We start from the raw sequence: 20,891 nt of genomic DNA, 5'->3' as shown, positions 1-20,891 counted from the left end.
GTACTGAGAGCTATCCCCCCTACCCCTGTATTCCCTCACTTGTACTGAGAGCTATCCCCCCTGCTCCTGTATTCCCTCACTTGTACTGAGAGCTATCCCCCCTACCCCTGTATTCCCTCCCTTGTACTGAGAGCTATCTCCCATACCCCTGTATTCCCTCACTTGTACTGAGAGCTATCCCCCTACCCCTGTATTCCCTCACTTGTACTGAGAGCTATCCCCCCTACCCCTGTATTCCCTCACTTGTACTGAGAGCTATCCCCCCCTACCCCTGTATTCCCTCACTTGTACTGAGAGCTATCCCCCCTACCCCTGTATTCCCTCACTTGTACTGAGAGATATCCCCCCTACCCCTGTATTCCCTCACTTGTACTGAGAGCTATCCCCCCTACCCCTGTATTCCCTCACTTGTACTGAGAGCTATCCCCCCATACCCCTGTATTCCCTCACTTGTACTGAGAGCTATCTCCCCTACCCTGTATTCCCTCACTTGTACTGAGAGCTATCTCCCATACCCCTGTATTCCCTCACTTGTACTGAGAGCTATCCCCCCTACCCCTGTATTCCCTCACTTGTACTGAGAGCTATCTCCCCTACCCCTGTATTCCCTCACTTGTACTGAGAGCTATCCCCCCTACCCCTGTATTCCCTCACTTGTACTGAGAGCTATCCCCCATACCCCTGTATTCCCTCACTTGTACTGAGAGCTATCCCCCCTACCCCTGTATTCCCTCACTTGTACTGAGAGCTATCTCCCCTACCCCTGTATTCCCTCACTTGTACTGAGAGCTATCTCCCCTACCCCTGTATTCCCTCACTTGTACTGAGAGCTATCTCCCATAACCCTGTATTCCCTCACTTGTACTGAGAGCTAATCCCCCCTACCCCTGTATTCCTCACTTGTACTGAGAGCTATCCCCCCTACCCCTGTATTCCCTCACTTGTACTGAGAGCTATCCCCCCTACCCCTGTATTCCCTCACTTGTACTGAGAGCTATACCCCTACCCCTGTATCCCTCACTTGTACTGAGAGCTATCTCCCCTACCCCTGTATTCCCTCACTTGTACTGAGAGCTATCCCCCCTACCCCTGTATTCCCTCACTTGTACTGAGAGCTATCCCCCTACCCCTGTATTCCCTCACTTGTACTGAGAGCTATCCCCCTACCCCTGTATTCCCTCACTTGTACTGAGAGCTATCCCCCTACCCTTCCCATACTGAGCCCCCCTGTATTCCCTCACTTGTACTGAGAGCTATCCCCCATACCCCTGTATTCCCTCACTTGTACTGAGAGCTATCCCCCCTACCCCTGTATTCCCTCACTTGTACTGAGAGCTATCCCCCCTGCTCCTGTATTCCCTCACTTGTACTGAGAGCTATCCCCCCTACCCCTGTATTCCCTCACTTGTACTGAGAGCTATCTCCCATACCCCTGTATTCCCTCACTTGTACTGAGAGCTATCCCCCTACCCCTGTATTCCCTCACTTGTACTGAGAGCTATCCCCCCTACCCCTGTATTCCCTCACTTGTACTGAGAGCTATCCCCCCCTACCCTGTATTCCCTCACTTGTACTGAGAGCTATCCCCCCTACCCCTGTATTCCCTCACTTGTACTGAGAGATATCCCCCCTACCCCTGTATTCCCTCACTTGTACTGAGAGCTATCCCCCCTACCCCTGTATTCCCTCACTTGTACTGAGAGCTATCCCCCCATACCCCTGTATTCCCTCACTTGTACTGAGAGCTATCTCCCCTACCCCTGTATTCCTCACTTGTACTGAGAGCTATCCCCCCATACCCCTGTATTCCCTCACTTGTACTGAGAGCTATCTCCCCTACCCCTGTATTCCCTCACTTGTACTGAGAGCTATCTCCCCTACCCCTGTATTCCCTCACTTGTACTGAGAGCTATCCCCCCTACCCCTGTATTCCCTCACTTGTACTGAGAGCTATCCCCCTACCCCTGTATTCCCTCACTTGTACTGAGAGCTATCTCCCCTACCCCTGTATTCCCTCACTTGTACTGAGAGCTATCCCCCTACCCCTGTATTCCCTCACTTGTACTGAGAGCTATCCCCCCTACCCCTGTATTCCCTCACTTGTACTGAGAGCTATCCCCCTACCCCTGTATTCCCTCACTTGTACTGAGAGCTATCCCCCCTACCCCTGTATTCCCTCACTTGTACTGAGAGCTATCTCCCATACCCCTGTATTCCCTCACTTGTACTGAGAGCTATCTCCCCTACCCCTGTATTCCCTCACTTGTACTGAGAGCTATCCCCCCTACCCCTGTATTCCCTCACTTGTACTGAGAGCTATCCCCCTACCCCTGTATTCCCTCACTTGTACTGAGAGCTATCCCCCCTACCCCTGTATTCCCTCACTTGTACTGAGAGCTATCCCCCCTACCCCTGTATTCCCTCACTTGTACTGAGAGCTATCTCCCATACCCCTGTATTCCCTCACTTGTACTGAGAGCTATCCCCCCTACCCCTGTATTCCCTCACTTGTACTGAGAGCTATCCCCCTACCCCTGTATTCCCTCACTTGTACTGAGAGCTATCTCCCATACCCCTGTATTCCCTCACTTGTACTGAGAGCTATCTCCCATAACCCTGTATTCCCTCACTTGTACTGAGAGCTATCTCCCCTACCCCTGTATTCCCTTACTTGTACTGAGAGCTATCCCCCCTACCCCTGTATTCCCTCACTTGTACTGAGAGCTATCCCCCCTACCCCTGTATTCCCTCACTTGTACTGAGAGCTATTCCCCTACCCCTGTATTCCCTCACTTGTACTGAGAGCTATCTCCCCTACCCCTGTATTCCCTCACTTGTACTGAGAGCTATCTCCCCTACCCCTGTATTCCCTCACTTGTACTGAGAGCTATCCCCCCTACCCCTGTATTCCCTCACTTGTACTGAGAGCTATCCCCCCTACCCCTGTATTCCCTCACTTGTACTGAGAGCTATCCCCCCTACCCCTGTATTCCCTCACTTGTACAGAGAGCTATCCCCCCTACCCCTGTATTCCCTCACTTGTACTGAGAGCTATCCCCCCTACCCCTGTATTCCCTCACTTGCTAAGAATCCATCCAGCCCCTATATAAAGTTATATAATGTATCAGCCAGCACGACTGATTCGGGGAGGGAATCCCAGAACCTCACAGCTCTCACTGTAACAAACCCTTTCCGAATATTTAAATGGAACCTCCCTTCTTCTAAACGGAGTGGGTGCCCCCGTGTCCGTTGGAAGGACCTACTGGTAAATAAAACATTAGAAAGGTTATTATATGATCCCTTTATATATTTATACATAGTTATCATGTCACCTGTTAAGCGCCTCTTCTCCAGTGTAAACAGACCCAACTTGGCCAGTCTTTCCCCATAACTGAGACTTCCCATACCCTTTACCAGCTTAGTTGCCCTTCTCTGGACCCTCTCTAACTCAATAATGTCCCGTTTGAGCACTGGAGACCAAAACTGAACAGCATATTCTAGATGGGGCCTTACCAGCGCTCTGTAAAGGGGAAGAATAACCCCCTCCTCCCGTGAATCTATACCCCTTTTAATACAGCTCAAAACCTTGTTTGCCCTTGCAGCTGCTGCCTGGCATTGCTTGCTACAGCCAAGTTTATTATCTACAAGGACTCCAAGCTCCTTCTCCATTATGGATTTGCCTAGTGCAGTCCCATTAAGGGTATACGGGGCTTGCATATTTTTACATCCCAGGTGCATGACCTTACATTTATCCACATTAAATCTCATCTGCCACTTAGCTGCCCAGACTGCCAGTTGGCCAAGATCCTGCTGCAGGGATGTCACATCCTGGATAGAATTGACTGGTCTGCAGAGTTTTGTGTCATCTGCAAACACTGATACATTACTCATAATACCCTCCCCTAAGTCATTTATGAACAAATTAAACAAAAGTGGCCCCAGTACAGAACCCTGAGGGACCCCACTGAGAACCTTACTCCAAGTAGAGAATGTGCCATTAACAACCACCCTCTGTACCCGATCCTGTAGCCAGTTTTCTATCCATGTGCAAACGACTTCACTAAGACCAATAGACCTTAGCTTAGAAAGCAGTCGTTTGTGGGGAACGGTATCAAATGCTTTGGCAAAATCCATATAGATTATATCTACTGCATCCCCACTGTCCAGCTTCTTACTTACCTCATCATAAAAAGCAATTAAAGTGGTCTGACATGACCTGTCCTTCATAAAGCCATGCTGATTACTGCTCATAATGCCATTCTCCACTACATAATTTTGAATGTGATCCCTTAACAAGCCTTCAAATAACTTGCCCACCACGGATGTCAGACTTACAGGCCTATAATTGCCAGGCTGAGATCTTACTCCCTTTTTAAATATGGGAATGACATTCGCCTTCTTCCAATCCCTAGGTACCATACCTGATGAAAGAGAGCCCTGTACCTACCCCCTGCCCCCATTACAGACAGACAGAGCCCTGTACCTACCCCCTGCCCCCATCACAGACAGACAGAGCCCTGTACCTACCCCCTGCCCCCAAGGCAGACAGACGGAGCCCTGTACCTACCCCCTGCCCCCAAGGCAGACAGACGGAGCCCTGTACCTACCCCCTGCCCCCATGGCAGACAGACGGAGCCCTGTACCTACCCCCTGCCCCCATGGCAGACAGACGGAGCCCTGTACCTACCCCCTGCCCCCAAGGCAGACAGACGGAGCCCTGTACCTACCCCCTGCCCCCATGGCAGACAGACGGAGCCCTGTACCTACCCCCTGCCCCCATGGCAGACAGACGGAGCCCTGTACCTACCCCCTGCCCCATTACAGACAGACAGAGCCCTGAAAAAGGGACAATAAGGAATGGCAAAAAATCTTGTCCACGCCCGCTTTGTGACCACACCCCATAAATACCACTCCCGTTTTACAACATTTGGCAGGTTATATAAAGTTTGAACACATTTCTGGAGGTTTGGGGGTCTTGTTTTATGTGTTATTTAGGGATTTGGCCCAGGGTTGGACTAGGGGGTGCAGGGCCCACCCAAGGGACCCCCGTTGTGGCCCAGTTTTGCTAATGAAGGTGAAATTGCCCTTTAAGCTGTGAGTCTCAGTTCCCCCAAGAGACCTGTTTATCTTATTAATTACAATTGTATCGGGGGGGGGGGGGAGTATTCGGGGCATTGCCAAAATTTGGTCCAGGCCCCTTTATTGCCTTCCCCCAAAATCTATGCACCCAGTGAACACCAGTTTCTAATACCTGCCCCATTATCCACTTGTACACTGCCATTTCTACCCCTACTGCCCCCTTGTGGATGGAGGTGTGTAATGCCTACACATAGCAGCGCCTATAACCAGGTAGCACTGCTGTCCGGGTCATGTCACGGCTGCTGGGAGGGCTGATAGGAGAGAATATGCTAAAGGAGAAGAGACTTAACATCGGGAAGGTTACACAGTGGGAAGATAACGATGTTAATTATGCAATCTAAAATAGCAACCAATTAATTACAATGAGTGTCGGACCCCATGTGGTGACTTACAAGGGTAACAGAAGACACCTCGGAGATCAGACTGGCTAAGCCTGGTGCTTTTATTGCGTTATTGAACTGCCAACAGACTAATAATATCCATATAAATGATGGTAGGGGCCACATTATCTCCTGAACTATTCAATGATTATGTTATTAATTTGTCACAAATGTAACAGGACCTGACCCAGTGTCAGAGTGAGATTTTTCCAATCCCTAAAATTCCATTGGGCCTTATTGCAACACTATGATATTGGGCTGTATAGGATCTAAACCCAAATACTGTTTTTATAATAATACCCCAGAACGCACAGCAGGATAAATACAGTGCCAATTCCATGTATAATACCCCAGAACCCACAGCAGATAAATACAGTGCCAATTCCATGTATAATACCCCAGAACCCACAGCGGGATAAATACAGTGCCAATTCCATGTATAATACCCCAGAACCCACAGCAGATAAATACAGTGCCAATTCCATGTATAATACCCCAGAACCCACAGCGGGATAAATACAGTGCCAATTCCATGTATAATACCCCAGAACCCACAGCGGGATAAATACAGTGCCAATTCCATGTATAATACCCCAGAACCCACAGCAGATAAATACAGTGCCAATTCCATGTATAATACCCCAGAACCCACAGCAGATAAATACAGTGCCAATTCCATGTATAATACCCCAGAACCCACAGCAGATAAATACAGTGCCAATTCCATGTATAATACCCCAGAACCCACAGCGGGATAAATACAGTGCCAATTCCATGTATAATACCCCAGAACCCACAGCGGGATAAATACAGTGCCAATTCCACGTATAATACCCCAGAACCCACAGCGGGATAAATACAGTGCCAATTCCATGTATAATACCCCAGAACCCACAGCAGATAAATACAGTGCCAATTCCATGTATAATACCCCAGAACCCACAGCGGGATAAATACAGTGCCAATTCCATGTATAATACCCCAGAACCCACAGCGGGATAAATACAGTGCCAATTCCATGTATAATACCCCAGAACCCACAGCAGATAAATACAGTGCCAATTCCATGTATAATACCCCAGAACCCACAGCAGATAAATACAGTGCCAATTCCATGTATAATACCCCAGAACCCACAGCAGATAAATACAGTGCCAATTCCATGTATAATACCCCAGAACCCACAGCGGGATAAATACAGTGCCAATTCCATGTATAATACCCCAGAACCCACAGCGGGATAAATACAGTGCCAATTCCACGTATAATACCCCAGAACCCACAGCAGGATAAATACAGTGCCAATTCCATGTATAATACCCCAGAACCCACAGCAGGATAAATACAGTGCCAATTCCATGTATAATACCCCAGAACCCACAGCAGATAAATACAGTGCCAATTCCATGTATAATACCCCAGAACCCACAGCAGGATAAATACAGTGCCAATTCCATGTATAATACCCCAGAACCCACAGCAGGATAAATACAGTGCCAATTCCATGTATAATACCCCAGAACCCACAGCGGGATAAATACAGTGCCAATTCCATGTATAATACCCCAGAACCCACAGCAGATAAATACAGTGCCAATTCCATGTATAATACCCCAGAACCCACAGCGGATAAATACAGTGCCAATTCCATGTATAATACCCCAGAACCCACAGCAGATAAATACAGTGCCAATTCCATGTATAATACCCCAGAACCCACAGCAGGATAAATACAGTGCCAATTTCCATGTATAATACCCAGAACCCACAGCAGGATAAATACAGTGCCAATTCCATGTATAATACCCCAGAACCCACAGCAGGATAAATACAGTGCCAATTCCATGTATAATACCCCAGAACCCACAGCAGATAAATACAGTGCCAATTCCATGTATAATACCCCAGAACCCACAGCAGGATAAATACAGTGCCAATTCCATGTATAATACCCCAGAACCCACAGCGGGATAAATACAGTGCCAATTCCATGTATAATACCCCAGAACCCACAGCGGGATAAATACAGTGCCAATTCCATGTATAATACCCCAGAATGTATGGGGAGGCTCCCCATAAAAATGCATTAAAACAAACCCACAAGTGCACACTAGCCCCCATCTACTTGCAGAGTGCTTGGGTATGGGGCATTCCCCTATATGAGATGTTACACTAGCTGCCAGACTGGTACAAGCATTCAGGGCTTTATTGGCAAATGAATGCTCTATATCTTTATCTGTGCCGCTCAGCCCGGTACTTACTAATAGGAATCCATCTTGCTGGGAGCACAGTGACGCTTGGCTGCTTTAGTTTCGATGGCAGGAGCTGGGGGGCTGCAATGTATTTAATGGAGGTGCCAAACCCCGAGGGGCACAGCAATATGTAATGATTATGTGTTGGCGTGGGAGCTCAGTACTCCTGAGACATTAGTCTCCCGGCCCGAGAACACAATCCCATTGTCTTTTATCATCGCTTTGGGCAGGCAGGGTGGTTTATCCTGGTTCTGTTTCTCCAGCAAATGGATCACATGTCAGGAGACTTAGTGGGGCAACAATTAACCTTGTTCCACACAAGCACAGTAAGGTGGGACTATACCGACTGTACGTACACTGCAAACCCTTCCACTCCCCTTCCGCATATTCGTAACCTTCAGGGCAGTTATATGTAGGAATGCGCCGAATCCATTATGTAACAATTCAGCCGAATCCCGAATCCTTTGTAAAAGGGTTGTTCGAATATCAAACAGAATCCAAATCCTAATTTGCATGTGTAAATTAGGAAAAGGAAGGGTTAAAGAGAGCCACACAATGCAGGCGGTGACAGAGTTTCTACTTCTTCATTTATGTAACAAAAAAAACAGTACCTGTACTTGATCCCAACTAAGATATAATTACCCCTTATTGGGGGCAGAACAGCCCTATTGGGTTTATTTCATGGTTAAATGATTCCCTTTTCTCTGTAATAATAAAACAGTACCTGTACTTGATCCCAACTAAGATATAATTACCCCTTATTGGGGGCAGAACAGCCCTATTGGGTTTATTTCATGGTTAAATGATTCCCTTTTCTCTGTAATAATAAAACAGTACCTGTACTTGATCCCAACTAAGATATAATTACCCCTTATTGGGGCAGAACAGCCCTATTGGGTTTATTTCATGGTTAAATGATTCCCTTTTCTCTGTAATAATAAAACAGTACCTGTACTTGATCCCAACTAAGATATAATTACCCCTTATTGGGGGCAGAACAGCCCTATTGGGTTTATTTCATGGTTAAATGATTCCCTTTTCTCTGTAATAATAAAACAGTACCTGTACTTGATCCCAACTAAGATATAATTACCCCTTATTGGGGCAGAACAGCCCTATTGGGTTTATTTAATGGTTAAATGATTCCCTTTTCTCTGTAATAATAAAACAGTACCTGTACTTGATCCCAACTAAGATATAATTACCCCTTATTGGGGCAGAACAGCCCTATTGGGTTTATTTCATGGTTAAATGATTCCCTTTTCTCTGTAATAATAAAACAGTACCTGTACTTGATCCCAACTAAGATATAATTACCCCTTATTGGGGGCAGAACAGCCCTATTGGGTTTATTTAATGGTTAAATGATTCCCTTTTCTCTGTAATAATAAAACAGTACCTGTACTTGATCCCAACTAAGATATAATTACCCCTTATTGGGGCAGAACAGCCCTATTGGGTTTATTTAATGGTTAAATGATTCCCTTTTCTCTGTAATAATAAAACAGTACCTGTACTTGATCCCAACTAAGATATAATTACATAGTACATAGTAAGTTGGGTTGAAAAAAGACATACGTCCATCAAGTTCAACCATAATGCCTATATATAACCTGCCTAACTACTAGTTGATCCAGAGGAAGGCAAAAAACCCCATCTGAAGCCTCTCTAATTTGCCACAGAGGGGAAAAAATTCCTTCCTGACCCCAAGATGGCAATCGGACCAGTCCCTGGATCAACTAGTACTAAGAGCTATCTCCCATAACCCTGTATTCCCTCACTTGCTAAGAATCCATCCAGCCCCTATATAAAGCTATATAATGTATCAGCCAGCACGACTGATTCGGGGAGGGAATCCCAGAACCTCACAGCTCTCACTGTAAAAAACCCTTTCCGAATGTTTAAATGGAACCTCCCTTCTTCTAAACGGAGTGGGTGCCCTCGTGCCCGTTGGAAGGACCTACTGGTAAATAAAACATTAGAGAGGTTATTATATGATCCCTTTATATATTTATACATAGTTATCATGTCACCTGTTAAGCGCCTCTTCTCCAGTGTAAACAGACCCAACTGGGCCAGTCTTTCCCCATAACTGAGACTTTCCCATACCCTTTACCAGCTTAGTTGCCCTTCTCTGGACCCTCTCTAACTCAGTAATGTCCCGTTTGAGCACTGGAGACCAAAACTGAACAGCATATTCTAGATGGGGCCTTACCAGCGCTCTGTAAAGGGGAAGAATAACCCCCTCCTCCCGTGAATCTATACCCCTTTTAATACAGCTCAAAACCTTGTTTGCCCTTGCAGCTGCTGCCTGGCATTGCTTGCTACAGCCGAGTTTATTATCTACAAGGACTCCAAGCTCCTTCTCCATTATGGATTTATGGATTACCCCTTATTGGGGGCAGAACAGCCCTATTGGGTTTATTTCATGGTTAAATGATTCCCTTTTCTCTGTAATAATAAAACAGTACCTGTACTTGATCCCAACTAAGATATAATTACCCCTTATTGGGGGCAGAACAGCCCTATTGGGTTTATTTAATGGTTAAATGATTCCCTTTTCTCTGTAATAATAAAACAGTACCTGTACTTGATCCCAACTAAGATATAATTACCCCTTATTGGGGCAGAACAGCCCTATTGGGTTTATTTAATGGTTAAATGATTCCCTTTTCTCTGTAATAATAAAACAGTACCTGTACTTGATCCCAACTAAGATATAATTACCCCTTATTGGGGGCAGAACAGCCCTATTGGGTTTATTTCATGGTTAAATGATTCCTTTTTCTCTGTAATAATAAAACAGTACCTGTACTTGATCCCAACTAAGATATAATTACCCCTTATTGGGGGCAGAAAAGCCCTATTGGGTTTATTTAATGGTTAAATGATTCCCTTTTCTCTGTAATAATAAAACAGTACCTGTACTTGATCCCAACTAAGATATAATTACCCCTTATTGGGGCAGAACAGCCCTATTGGGTTTATTTAATGGTTAAATGATTCCCTTTTCTCTGTAATAATAAAACAGTACCTGTACTTGATCCCAACTAAGATATAATTACCCCTTATTGGGGGCAGAACAGCCCTATTGGGTTTATTTAATGGTTAAATGATTCCCTTTTCTCTGTAATAATAAAACAGTACCTGTACTTGATCCCAACTAAGATATAATTACCCCTTATTGGGGGCAAAACAGCCCTATTGGGTTTATTTAATGTTTAAATGACTTTTTTAGTAGTTTAGAGATCCAAATTACAGAAAGATCCCTTATCCGGAAAAACCCAGGTCCCGAGCATTCTGGATAATAGGTCCCATACCTGTAGTATTGTTTTGCCTCCGATAAGGATTAGCAATCAGGCGCAAATATCACATGACCGTTGGAAGTGACATCACGTGCCATTTACTCCAATCACGTTGCATCACTTTCCCCCTAGTTTGTGTTAAGGGCGTCCACTGGGGCTGCTGGGTAATTTAGACAAGCACAAAACACCTTGTATTGCTCTGGAACAGGAACAGGGCACACGCATTTGTGTAAGTGCAGAGTAAATGCATTTTATAAGCAGCATTTGATTTGAATTAGCGTTTCCGGAGATGCAAAAGAAAGATTTTCTTTCAATAAGGACCTTGTTGATCTCAGAAAAAGATGTCAGTGAGGAAACGTTGGCCTTGGATCTTGGAAGGTTCTTTATATCAAAACCACAAAGGAACTTGGAGATTTTCCCATGTCGATATATTACCTGGAAACACAACGAGTAGGTTTGTAGTAATTGTGCTATTGTCTGTCCCTCTGGGCCGTCTGTCTGGGGCCTCACTTTCTGGCTGGCTGCTGTTAAGAGGAACAGAAGATAATAGATAGAGAAATAGAAGATGTTATTATGGAGCCTTGCTGTCGCTACAGCCACCTTCCTTTTTATATTGTTGGTTCTATATATTCTACATATTCTATGTCATTCAAAGGCCAATTTAGATTCAATTTGTCACCTTACAAACATCACACCTAACTATACAGCTTAGAAAAGTCTATTCTCCCCTAAAGATCTCTTAAAGCCCTTATATGAGCTGATCTTTAGCCCAGGGTCCTAATGAGTGGATAAACCCCCTCACCCCCAGCAGCCGATCAGCAGAACAATGGGAAGGGAGCAAGATAGCAGCTCCCAGTAGGTATCAGAATAGCACTCAATAGTAAGAAATCCAAGTCCGGCTTGGGACTCCTCCAGTTACATGGGAGTAGGAGAAACAATAGATTACCTGAAAGCAGTTCTAATGTGTAGCGCCGGCTGAAAGCTCAGACTCAGGCACACTTTACTGCTGCGCTGCAAGTTGGAGTGATATCCCCCCCCCCTCACCCCCAGCAGCCGATCAGCAGAACAATGGGAAGGGAGCAAGATAGCAGCTCCCAGTAGGTATCAGAATAGCACTCAATAGTAAGAAATCCAAGTCCGGCTTGGGACTCCTCCAGTTACATGGGAGTAGGAGAAACAATAGGTTAGCTGAAAGCAGTTCTAATGTGTAGCGCTGGCTGAAAGCTCAGACTCAGGCACACTTTACTGCTGCGCTGCAAGTTGGAGTGATATCCCCCCCCCCCTCACCCCCAGCAGCCGATCAGCAGAACAATGGGAAGGGAGCAAGATAGCAGCTCCCAGTAGGTATCAGAATAGCACTCAATAGTAAGAAATCCAAGTCCGGCTTGGGACTCCTCCAGTTACATGGGAGTAGGAGAAACAATAGGTTAGCTGAAAGCAGTTCTAATGTGTAGCGCTGGCTGAAAGCTCAGACTCAGGCACAAGGCACTGAGATGGCGCCTACACACCAATATTACAGCTACAAATACATTTGTTGGTTGAAGAATAAAAGGTTTATCCATGTTTGTATTTCTGCATAGCACTGAGCCTTATACAAATAAACACATCATATCCTTATAATATACAGTCGGGTCATTTCCTTTTGGGACCAAACTGTAATTTATATCCTTATAAATGGTATTTAGTGATGTCATAAGTTATAATCGGAACTTAGTAATGTCATTTCTGTCACATGACTCACTAAAACTTGTGTATTATAATAAATAAAGTGCCCCCTGTTGTAAAATATAAGGATATTAGAAGTCACCGAGGAGTTCCATGACCTGTATAAAAGCACGAGGCCGAAGGCATCGTGCTTTTATACAGGTCATGGAACTGAGAGGTGACTTTGGAGTTCCATGATGGAACTCATGGAACTCCTCAGGGACATAATATCCTTATGTTTTACAATAGGGGGCACTTTATTCACTATATATTATAAGGAACTCCTCAGGGACCTATAATATCCTTATATTTTACAATAGGGGGCACTTTATTCACTATATATTATAAGGAACTCCTCAGGGACCTATAATATCCTTATATTTTACAATAGGGGGCACTTTTTTCACTATATATTATAAGGAACTCCTCAGGGACTTATAATATCCTTGTATTATACAATAGGGGGTACTTTATTCACTATATATTATAAGGAACTCCTCGGGGACTTATAATATCCTTATATTTTACAATGGGGGCACTTTATTTACTATATATTATATAGGTTATATATATAGGTTAGCTGAAAGCAGTTCTAATGTGTAGCGCCGGCTCCTTCTGAAAGCTCAGACTCAGGCACACTTTACTGCTGCGCTGAAAGTTGGCGTGATATCCCCCCCCCCCTCACCCCCAGCAGCCGATCAGCAGAACAATGGGAAGGGAGCAAGATAGCAGCTCCCAGTAGGTATCAGAATAGCAATCAATAGTAAGAAATCCAAGTCCGGCTTGGGACTCCTCCAGTTACATGGGAGTAGGAGAATCAATAGGTTAGCTGAAAGCAGTTCTAATGTGTAGCGCTGGCTGAAAGCTTAGACTCAGGCACACTTTACTGCTGCGCTGCAAGTTGGGTTATATCCCCCCCCCTCACCCCCAGAAGCCGAACAGCAGAACAATGGGAAGGGAGCAAGATAGCAGCTCCCAGTAGGTATCAGAATAGCACTCAATAGTAAGAAATCCAAGTCCGGCTTGGGACTCCTCCAGTTACATGGGAGTAGGAGAAACAATAGGTTAGCTGAAAGCAGTTCTAATGTGTAGCGCTGGCTGAAAGCTCAGACTCAGGCACACTTTACTGCTGCGCTGCAAGTTGGAGTGATATCCCCCCTCTCACCCACAGCAGCCGATCAGCAGAACAATGGGAAGGGAGCAAGATAGCAGCTCCCAGTAGGTATCAGAATAGCACTCAATAGTAAGAAATCCAAGTCCGGCTTGGGACTCCTCCAGTTACATGGGAGTAGGAGAAACAATAGGTTAGCTGAAAGCAGTTCTAATGTGTAGCGCTGGCTGAAAGCTCAGACTCAGGCACAATGCACTGAGATGGCGCCTACACACCAATATTACAGCTACAAATACATTTGTTGGTTGAAGAATAAAAGGTTAAATGGCAGAGGGAATTATTTGCTGTGTAACAGTGTCATTTAGAGATAAAAAGTACCCCATAAACATCATGGCAGTGTTTTTGTTTTATTTTTTCAAAGATTCCCGCTCTCTGTCTATTTCAATGGATTCCTTTGGCCCTTCCCCTGTCAGACAGAGTTGCAGCAGCAGCACCTGGATGCAATTTGGACACATTAGCCAGCTGGGCTATTGGACTTGGTAGATTTGTATTCAAATGACTTATCATTTATTCCTTATTTCCCCGTTAGTGATTTATATGTAGGAAAGGACGGAGCTAGCCGGCGCACTGACAGAGCCGCCCTAACGCATTGCCGGCTACGCAGAAATGTAGATTTAGAGCCATAATTGGCGCATTACATCCGGAGCCGGGGCCCATTCCTCGTGTAGGCGAAAGGCAGAGACGAGTGTTTCATGTACAGAGAGAACTGGTGCGTGAAATTACAAGGAACGAGCGCGGTTATTTTGCTGTGAAATAACCTGAACATCACAGGGATTGTATTTCTTTTCTTCCTACTGAGAGACTGCGGGACGCGGGCGGAGAACATGGAGACGGGAAGAATGACTTGCTCTCCTCGGGTTAAATGTATAACCCCGATTTGGCTGTAAAACAGTCCCAAGTACTAGTATAGGTTTATGAGACTCAGTCTTCAGGATGGGCCTTCGCCATGTGGAAGTGACCAACAGAGCTGGGGTGTAGTGCAACTACAACTCACTGTAGCTGTGTGCAGTTTAGAATAACAAAGGTGGGCGCCAGAAGGTTCTTGCAGTTGAACAATAGAACTAGTTTATTGTCAGAGACATTATAAGAGAGTTCCCCCCGAGGAAAGCAAAGAGAGGGTGCACACTGGGTTTATCCCACCTCTGGGCAGGGTAAATGCACCTTGTCAGCTTGGCACCCCTATGGAAGCAGTCAGGATAGATACCTCAGTCCTCAGGTTGAATACCTCCAGCTCTAAGAGTCCTACAGCCGACTGTGGATCAGGGTTGAGGTACTGACTGTCTAATATGTCTTAACCGTGGCCCTATGCTGAGGCAACAGTGCCTGTATGGAAGGGTACTTCCAGCTACTTTCCTTGGTGGAGCCGAAACTGCTCTTGCTTCCTTGCCTCTCTTCCTCCTAGAAAGTGCTCGACAAGAGTAACTATCTAACTGGTCCTCGTTCGCGGGGTCCCTGTCCCTGACTTCACTAGAGTATAAGATGATGACTCTACGGTAGAATATGGCTTTACTGGGGCCCTGTTGATCCCGGGCTCAGTGGTCCCTCACCTGTGACACAGAGGCAGCCAAAGAGAAAGACACAACCCCCTGCTAATCAGTATATGAGAGTGCAAGAGGTGTGGTCATCCCAAATAAACCAATAAGGTCTAAGTCCTACAGCCGACTGTGGATCAGGGTTTAGGTACTGCCTGTCTCCTGTGTCTTAACCGTGGCCCTATGCTGAGGCAACAGTGCCTGTATGGAAGGTACTTCCAGCTACTTTCCTTGGTGGAGCCGAAATCTCTTGCTTCTTTCCCTCTCTTTCTCCTAGAAAGTGCTCTACAAGAGTAACTAACTGGTCCTCGTTCGCGGGGTCCGTGTCCCCGACTTCACTAGAGTAAATGATTCTCTAGGGTAGAATATGGCTTTACTGGGGCCCTGTTGATCCCAGACTCAGTGGACCCTAACCTGAGACACAGAGGCAGCCAAAGAGGAAGACCCACTCCTTTGCTAAACACTACATTGGAGTGCAAAGGGAGTGGTCAACCAAATAACCAATAAGGCATAAGGCAAACTCTAAACTGATACATGGGACTTTGCCCAGAAGTTGTAGGGTTTAAAGCCATAGGGGCATGTTAACCCTATGGGCCCCAAATGTACATTTTTGGTATTCGATAGAATGCGGCTAAGAAGGCGGAAAGCCGTAAAAACTAGAATTCCTACATGGTGACAATGAGAATAAGCCACATGTATCACGTGACTCCTCTAACTCAATAGAGTGCTACAAGAGAAGCCCGGAATTATTAGGGAATATTTGGAAATGTTGCAAATGCGCCTCAAGAATTCCAGTCTGTGGGCTTGAACCCCCCTTTCAGGGGCCTCATTACCCTATCTGGGGCAAAGCCTCTGTGAATGGGGGCAATATACGGATGTGCAGGGAGGCACAAATCTATTCTTTTATGACTTTCAGTTAACATTGCCGGTCCCTCTATGGTCTGCGCGTTTGGTTCAGCAGCTCACTTGTTTGGAATTTCAGCAACTAACTGGTTGCTAGGGTCCGAATTACCTTAGGAACCAGGAAGTGGTTCAAATGAGAGACTGTTATATGAAAAGGGCTAGAATAGAAAGATAAGGAATAAAAAGTAACAATAACAATAAAACTGGAGCCTCACAGAGCAATAGGGTTTGGCTGCCGGGGTCAGTGACCCCCATTTGAAAGCTACAGGAAAAGAAAATAAATAATAAAGACCAATTGAAAAGTTGTTTTAGTTATTTAACATACTAGAACAGTTGATTGATAGTGTTCCTTGTAGCATTTTTCAATTCCAAATCCATAATCTCTCTCTTTATAACAATCATTAGTAAATGTGAATCAGTTAACTGAAGTCTGTTGGAATATTTGGGTTTGAGTTAACGTTTAGTAGGGTGTAGAGAGTAATATTCTGAGACAATTTGCAATTGGTCTTCATTTTGTATTATTTGTAGTTTTTTATTTGTTTCAATTTTTGTTCAGAAGTGCTTAAGTTTAGTGTTTCAGCAGCTATCTGGTTGCTATGGTGCAAATTACCTTAGCAACTAGGGAGTGGTTTGGATGAGAGACTGGAATATGAATAGGGGAGGGGCTGAATAGAAAGATAAGGAATAAAAGTACCAATAACAATAAAACTGGAGCCTCACAGAGCAATAGGTTTGGCTGCCGGGGTCAGTGACCCCCATTTGAAAGCTGCAAAGAGGCAGAAGAGAACGGCAAATAATTCAAAAACTATAAAAAATAATGAAGACCAATTGCTAAGTTGCTAGGAATAGGCCATTCTATAACACACTAAGTTAACTTCAATCAAAATTCCATCAAAGATCAAATGGAGAGGAATCAATATCTGCTCCAATCCAGTCCCAGTACCTTCCGGCGGGTTCGCTGAGAGAATAACCGCTACGCGCTGTATTTACTCGCAGTCTGGGTTTTTTTTTTTTTGAAATTGTCAGTTTTGTGCTGTTTTTCAAAGATTCATTGAAGGATTAATTCTGAAAATTATCAGTCATCACCGGAACAGTGTGAAAAGCTGTCTGCTCCCCGCTTTCAAAAAGAACATTAAAAACAGCTTAGAGGGATAGAACACTCGATAGGAAAAGAGAGAGCTGGGGAAAAACATTGCTTGAAATGAAAGTCTGTGGGGGGGCCGAATTACAAGGGTAAATATCACAAGGGAAGGGGAGAAACTGAACCAAATGCAGAAAATGGAGTTACAGTATAAAGCCGAGACATGAAACCCATAGGGTTAATTCCTCTCTGCCTCTCTGCCCTATTGATACCATCAGCTATCAGTTCTACTGGGTTGGCCGGGGGGCAAAATGGAAGGATGATGGGGAAAAGGGAAAAGGGGGTGTATGAAGATATGGTGAAGAACAACTGGAACCCAATACGCAGAGAGGGACACAGAGATGATGGGATACCAGCTGATGGGAGAGAATGGGAGTCAGGGAGAGGAATGATGGGAATACAACATATGAGCATATGGGAAGGTGGAGAATGGAAACATAAGGTACTGAGGGAATGATAAACAGGGCACAGAAGATGGGCAGAAGTAGGGGGGCAAGTAAGGAATGGGAGAAGAACAACACTATCACATAATACTGAAGGGGCAAGATAAGGTATGGGGAGAATATAGTTACATAGTTACATAGGGTTGAAAAAAGACCAGAGTCCATCAAGTTTAACCCTTCCAAGTAAACCCAGCACCCACAACCTATACTTACCAATCTATACACTCACATACATAAACTTTATATACAACCACTAGTACTAACTGTAGATATTAGTATCACAATAGCCTTGGATATTCTGCTTGTTCAAGAACTCATCCAGGCCATGGCATGCCCCTTGCTTTCATTTCATTTACATTGTTAAGCCAGGGGGCTTGGGAGATTTCAAGGACCTGCAAACCATTTCTTATCTTAGGAGTTAGGGTGAAGCCACACTGAGCTACTTAGTAGCAGCTACTTGTCATGGCCACCAGAAAATGCCCCACCATAGACAATACTGAGAATTGCCCCTGCTAAACACACGTAGAGACAGTTATCAGTAAATGATCAGCATTGTCTGTTTTAGTAGCCGTGACAAGTAGCTGCTACTAGTAGCTCAGTGTGTCTTCACCCTTAAGCACAAGCTTTCTGGACCATGATTCGTCAACAACCCTGCATAAAGGTTGATATCAGAACTCTTTATCCACCTCTGAAGTCTTCTATTTTCTGTCTAATTCTCCGACCCACTTAGATACATACAGATTTCTTGCTTCTCTGTACCCCCCCCCAGGACCCTGTGTTTGGTATTATCTCTTTCCACATCTCCCTGATCTTTCATTTCATTCCTCTCTATACTCTGTAACCATTAGCCGTTGAGTTCTTCTTCACATTTAGTCTCTTATTGACCGATCTGTTGAAAGCAGTTGTCAGTAGAAATCTGGTCTGGATCACAAAGCTTCCAAATAGTCAAGTTGGCAAATGAATTCAGAGAAATGGACATTTTGACCACGCCTATTTTTGTGACCACACCCCCTAAATACCCCTCCAATTTTACACGTTATGTAACATTTGAACACATTTCTGAGGGTTCTGTGGTCTAGTTTATGCCTAGTGTCTATGTCTAGTTTTATGTGTTATTACAGTTTTGCTAATGAAGGTGAATTTGCCCTTTAAGCTGCGATCTCAGTTCCCCCAAGTGAACTTTTTAGTATTCTGGGCTTTGCCAAAAGCTACTTATCTAATTAAGTTTGAGCAGCTTTGTACTTGTAACTTTGTTCATCATAGAACTGACACTGAACTTTCCTATGGTTTTCGTTTTCTCCATAGATCCGGAAATAGTCAACGGGATTTACTGGTCTGAAGCCTTAAACAAGGTTTTTGTGGACAACTTTGACCGCGACCCATCATTAATATGGCAATATTTCGGAAGTGCAAAAGGATTTTTTCGGCAGTATCCAGGTAACGAATCTATTGTGTTATATAAAGGAATAGATTTTGAAGGGTGGGAAGAACAAGTCTGTCATCTTGTTGGTTTTCTACTTACCAGTTGCCTATTAACCTTGTTGCTAGGGATGCACCAAATCCCGGATTCGTTTTGGGATTTGGGCCAAATCCAACCTTTTTTTTACTGGATTCAGTTTCAGTCGAATCCACGGTCCCGGCCGAACCAAATCCTAATCCTAATTAGCATTCGGAAAGGGTTAAATTTTAGGGGGGGCTTTTAACCATTCCCGGGATTCGGCAGAATCCATCAGGGTGGGTTCGGTGCATCCCTACTTGTAGCAAAACTGATGGACGTGTAACATCCTTGTGTAACTTTGAGTATAGCTACTCTCAGGTCTGTTTCTTTAAAGGGGTTGTTCACCTTCAAATAAACTTTTAGTATGATGTAGAAAGTCATATTCTGAGACAATTTGCAATTGGTCTTTATTTTTTATTATTTGACTTATTTAGCTTTTGTTCAGTAGCTCTCCAGTTTGTAGTTTTATCAGCTATCTGGTTGCTAGGGTCCAAATTAACCTAGAATCCAGACAGTGGTTTAAAAGACTGGAATATAAATAGAGGAGGGCCTTAATAAAAAGATAGGTAATAAAAAGCAACAGTAAGCAACAGGTTTTGGCTGCCGGGGTCAGTGACCCCCATTTGAAAACTGGAAAGAGTTGGAAGAGGAAGGCAAATAAATCAAAAACTATACAAAATGAAGACCAATTGAGAAGTTGCTATGAATATGCAATTCTAAAAGTTAACCTGAAGGTGAAGCACCCCTTTAAGATGACTACCTGTGTCATTTAATAGGAATTGACCTATTGCCATCTTGGAGTCAGGAAGGAATTTTTTCCCCCCTGCGGCAAATTAGAGAGGCTTCAGATGGGGCTTTTTGCCTTCCTCTGGATCAACTAGTAGTTAGGCAGGTTATATATAGGCATTATGGTTGAACGTGATGGACGTCCATCTTTTTTCAACCTAACTTACTATGTTACTATGACCCTCTCCCATATTGATCCATGGCAACTTTTTTCCCTAGTCCAGACCAATGTTGTGGTATTTGTTTGTCTTTCTACCATATTTTTGGAGTCAGTGGAGGACAAACTTTTTTCTTTTCAACTGTGTTTTTCAATGGAAACCTTTATGACTACTCTTCTTTAGAAACGACAGTTTCGCCCTCTATTCTCTCGTGTTAAAACCAATAATCCTATAAACTGCATTAAGCTTACGGCCAACCTCAAGTGAGAGTCTACAGTATGGCGGTTGTTTGGAACCTGCGGAGCCTTTCCTTTGTGCTCTTCCCTTGGCCTTAAGCCGTCTCCTTTTGCTTGTAAAGATCTTTCTTTTTCCCCGTAGGCATCAAATGGGAGCCCGATGAAAACGGAGTTATAGCGTTCGACTGCCGAAACCGTAAATGGTAGGTAGCCGCAGTCGGCATTTCTTGTATTCTTCTTTCC

At 44.5% G+C, this 20,891-nt stretch overlaps 1 protein-coding gene across 2 annotated transcripts in view; it reads left to right on the top strand.

Annotated features, from left to right (window-relative positions):
• The window catches only part of cacna2d3 (calcium channel, voltage-dependent, alpha 2/delta subunit 3), a 499,906-nt gene that overhangs the window by 187,314 nt on the left and 291,701 nt on the right, over nt 1-20,891 (top strand). For both annotated transcript variants that reach the window (XM_031901262.1, XM_031901261.1), the window contains exons 7-8: nt 19,276-19,407; nt 20,791-20,851. In XM_031901262.1, coding sequence (XP_031757122.1) covers nt 19,276-19,407; nt 20,791-20,851 — 193 coding nt within the window. The remainder of the gene's footprint in view (nt 1-19,275; nt 19,408-20,790; nt 20,852-20,891) is intronic.

The sequence above is a fragment of the Xenopus tropicalis genome, chromosome 4 (assembly GCF_000004195.4).
Source record: "Xenopus tropicalis strain Nigerian chromosome 4, UCB_Xtro_10.0, whole genome shotgun sequence".
Lineage (NCBI taxonomy): Eukaryota > Metazoa > Chordata > Amphibia > Anura > Pipidae > Xenopus > Xenopus tropicalis.
Note: the sequence above shows the minus strand (reverse complement) of the source record. Positions and strands in the feature narration are given on the sequence as shown.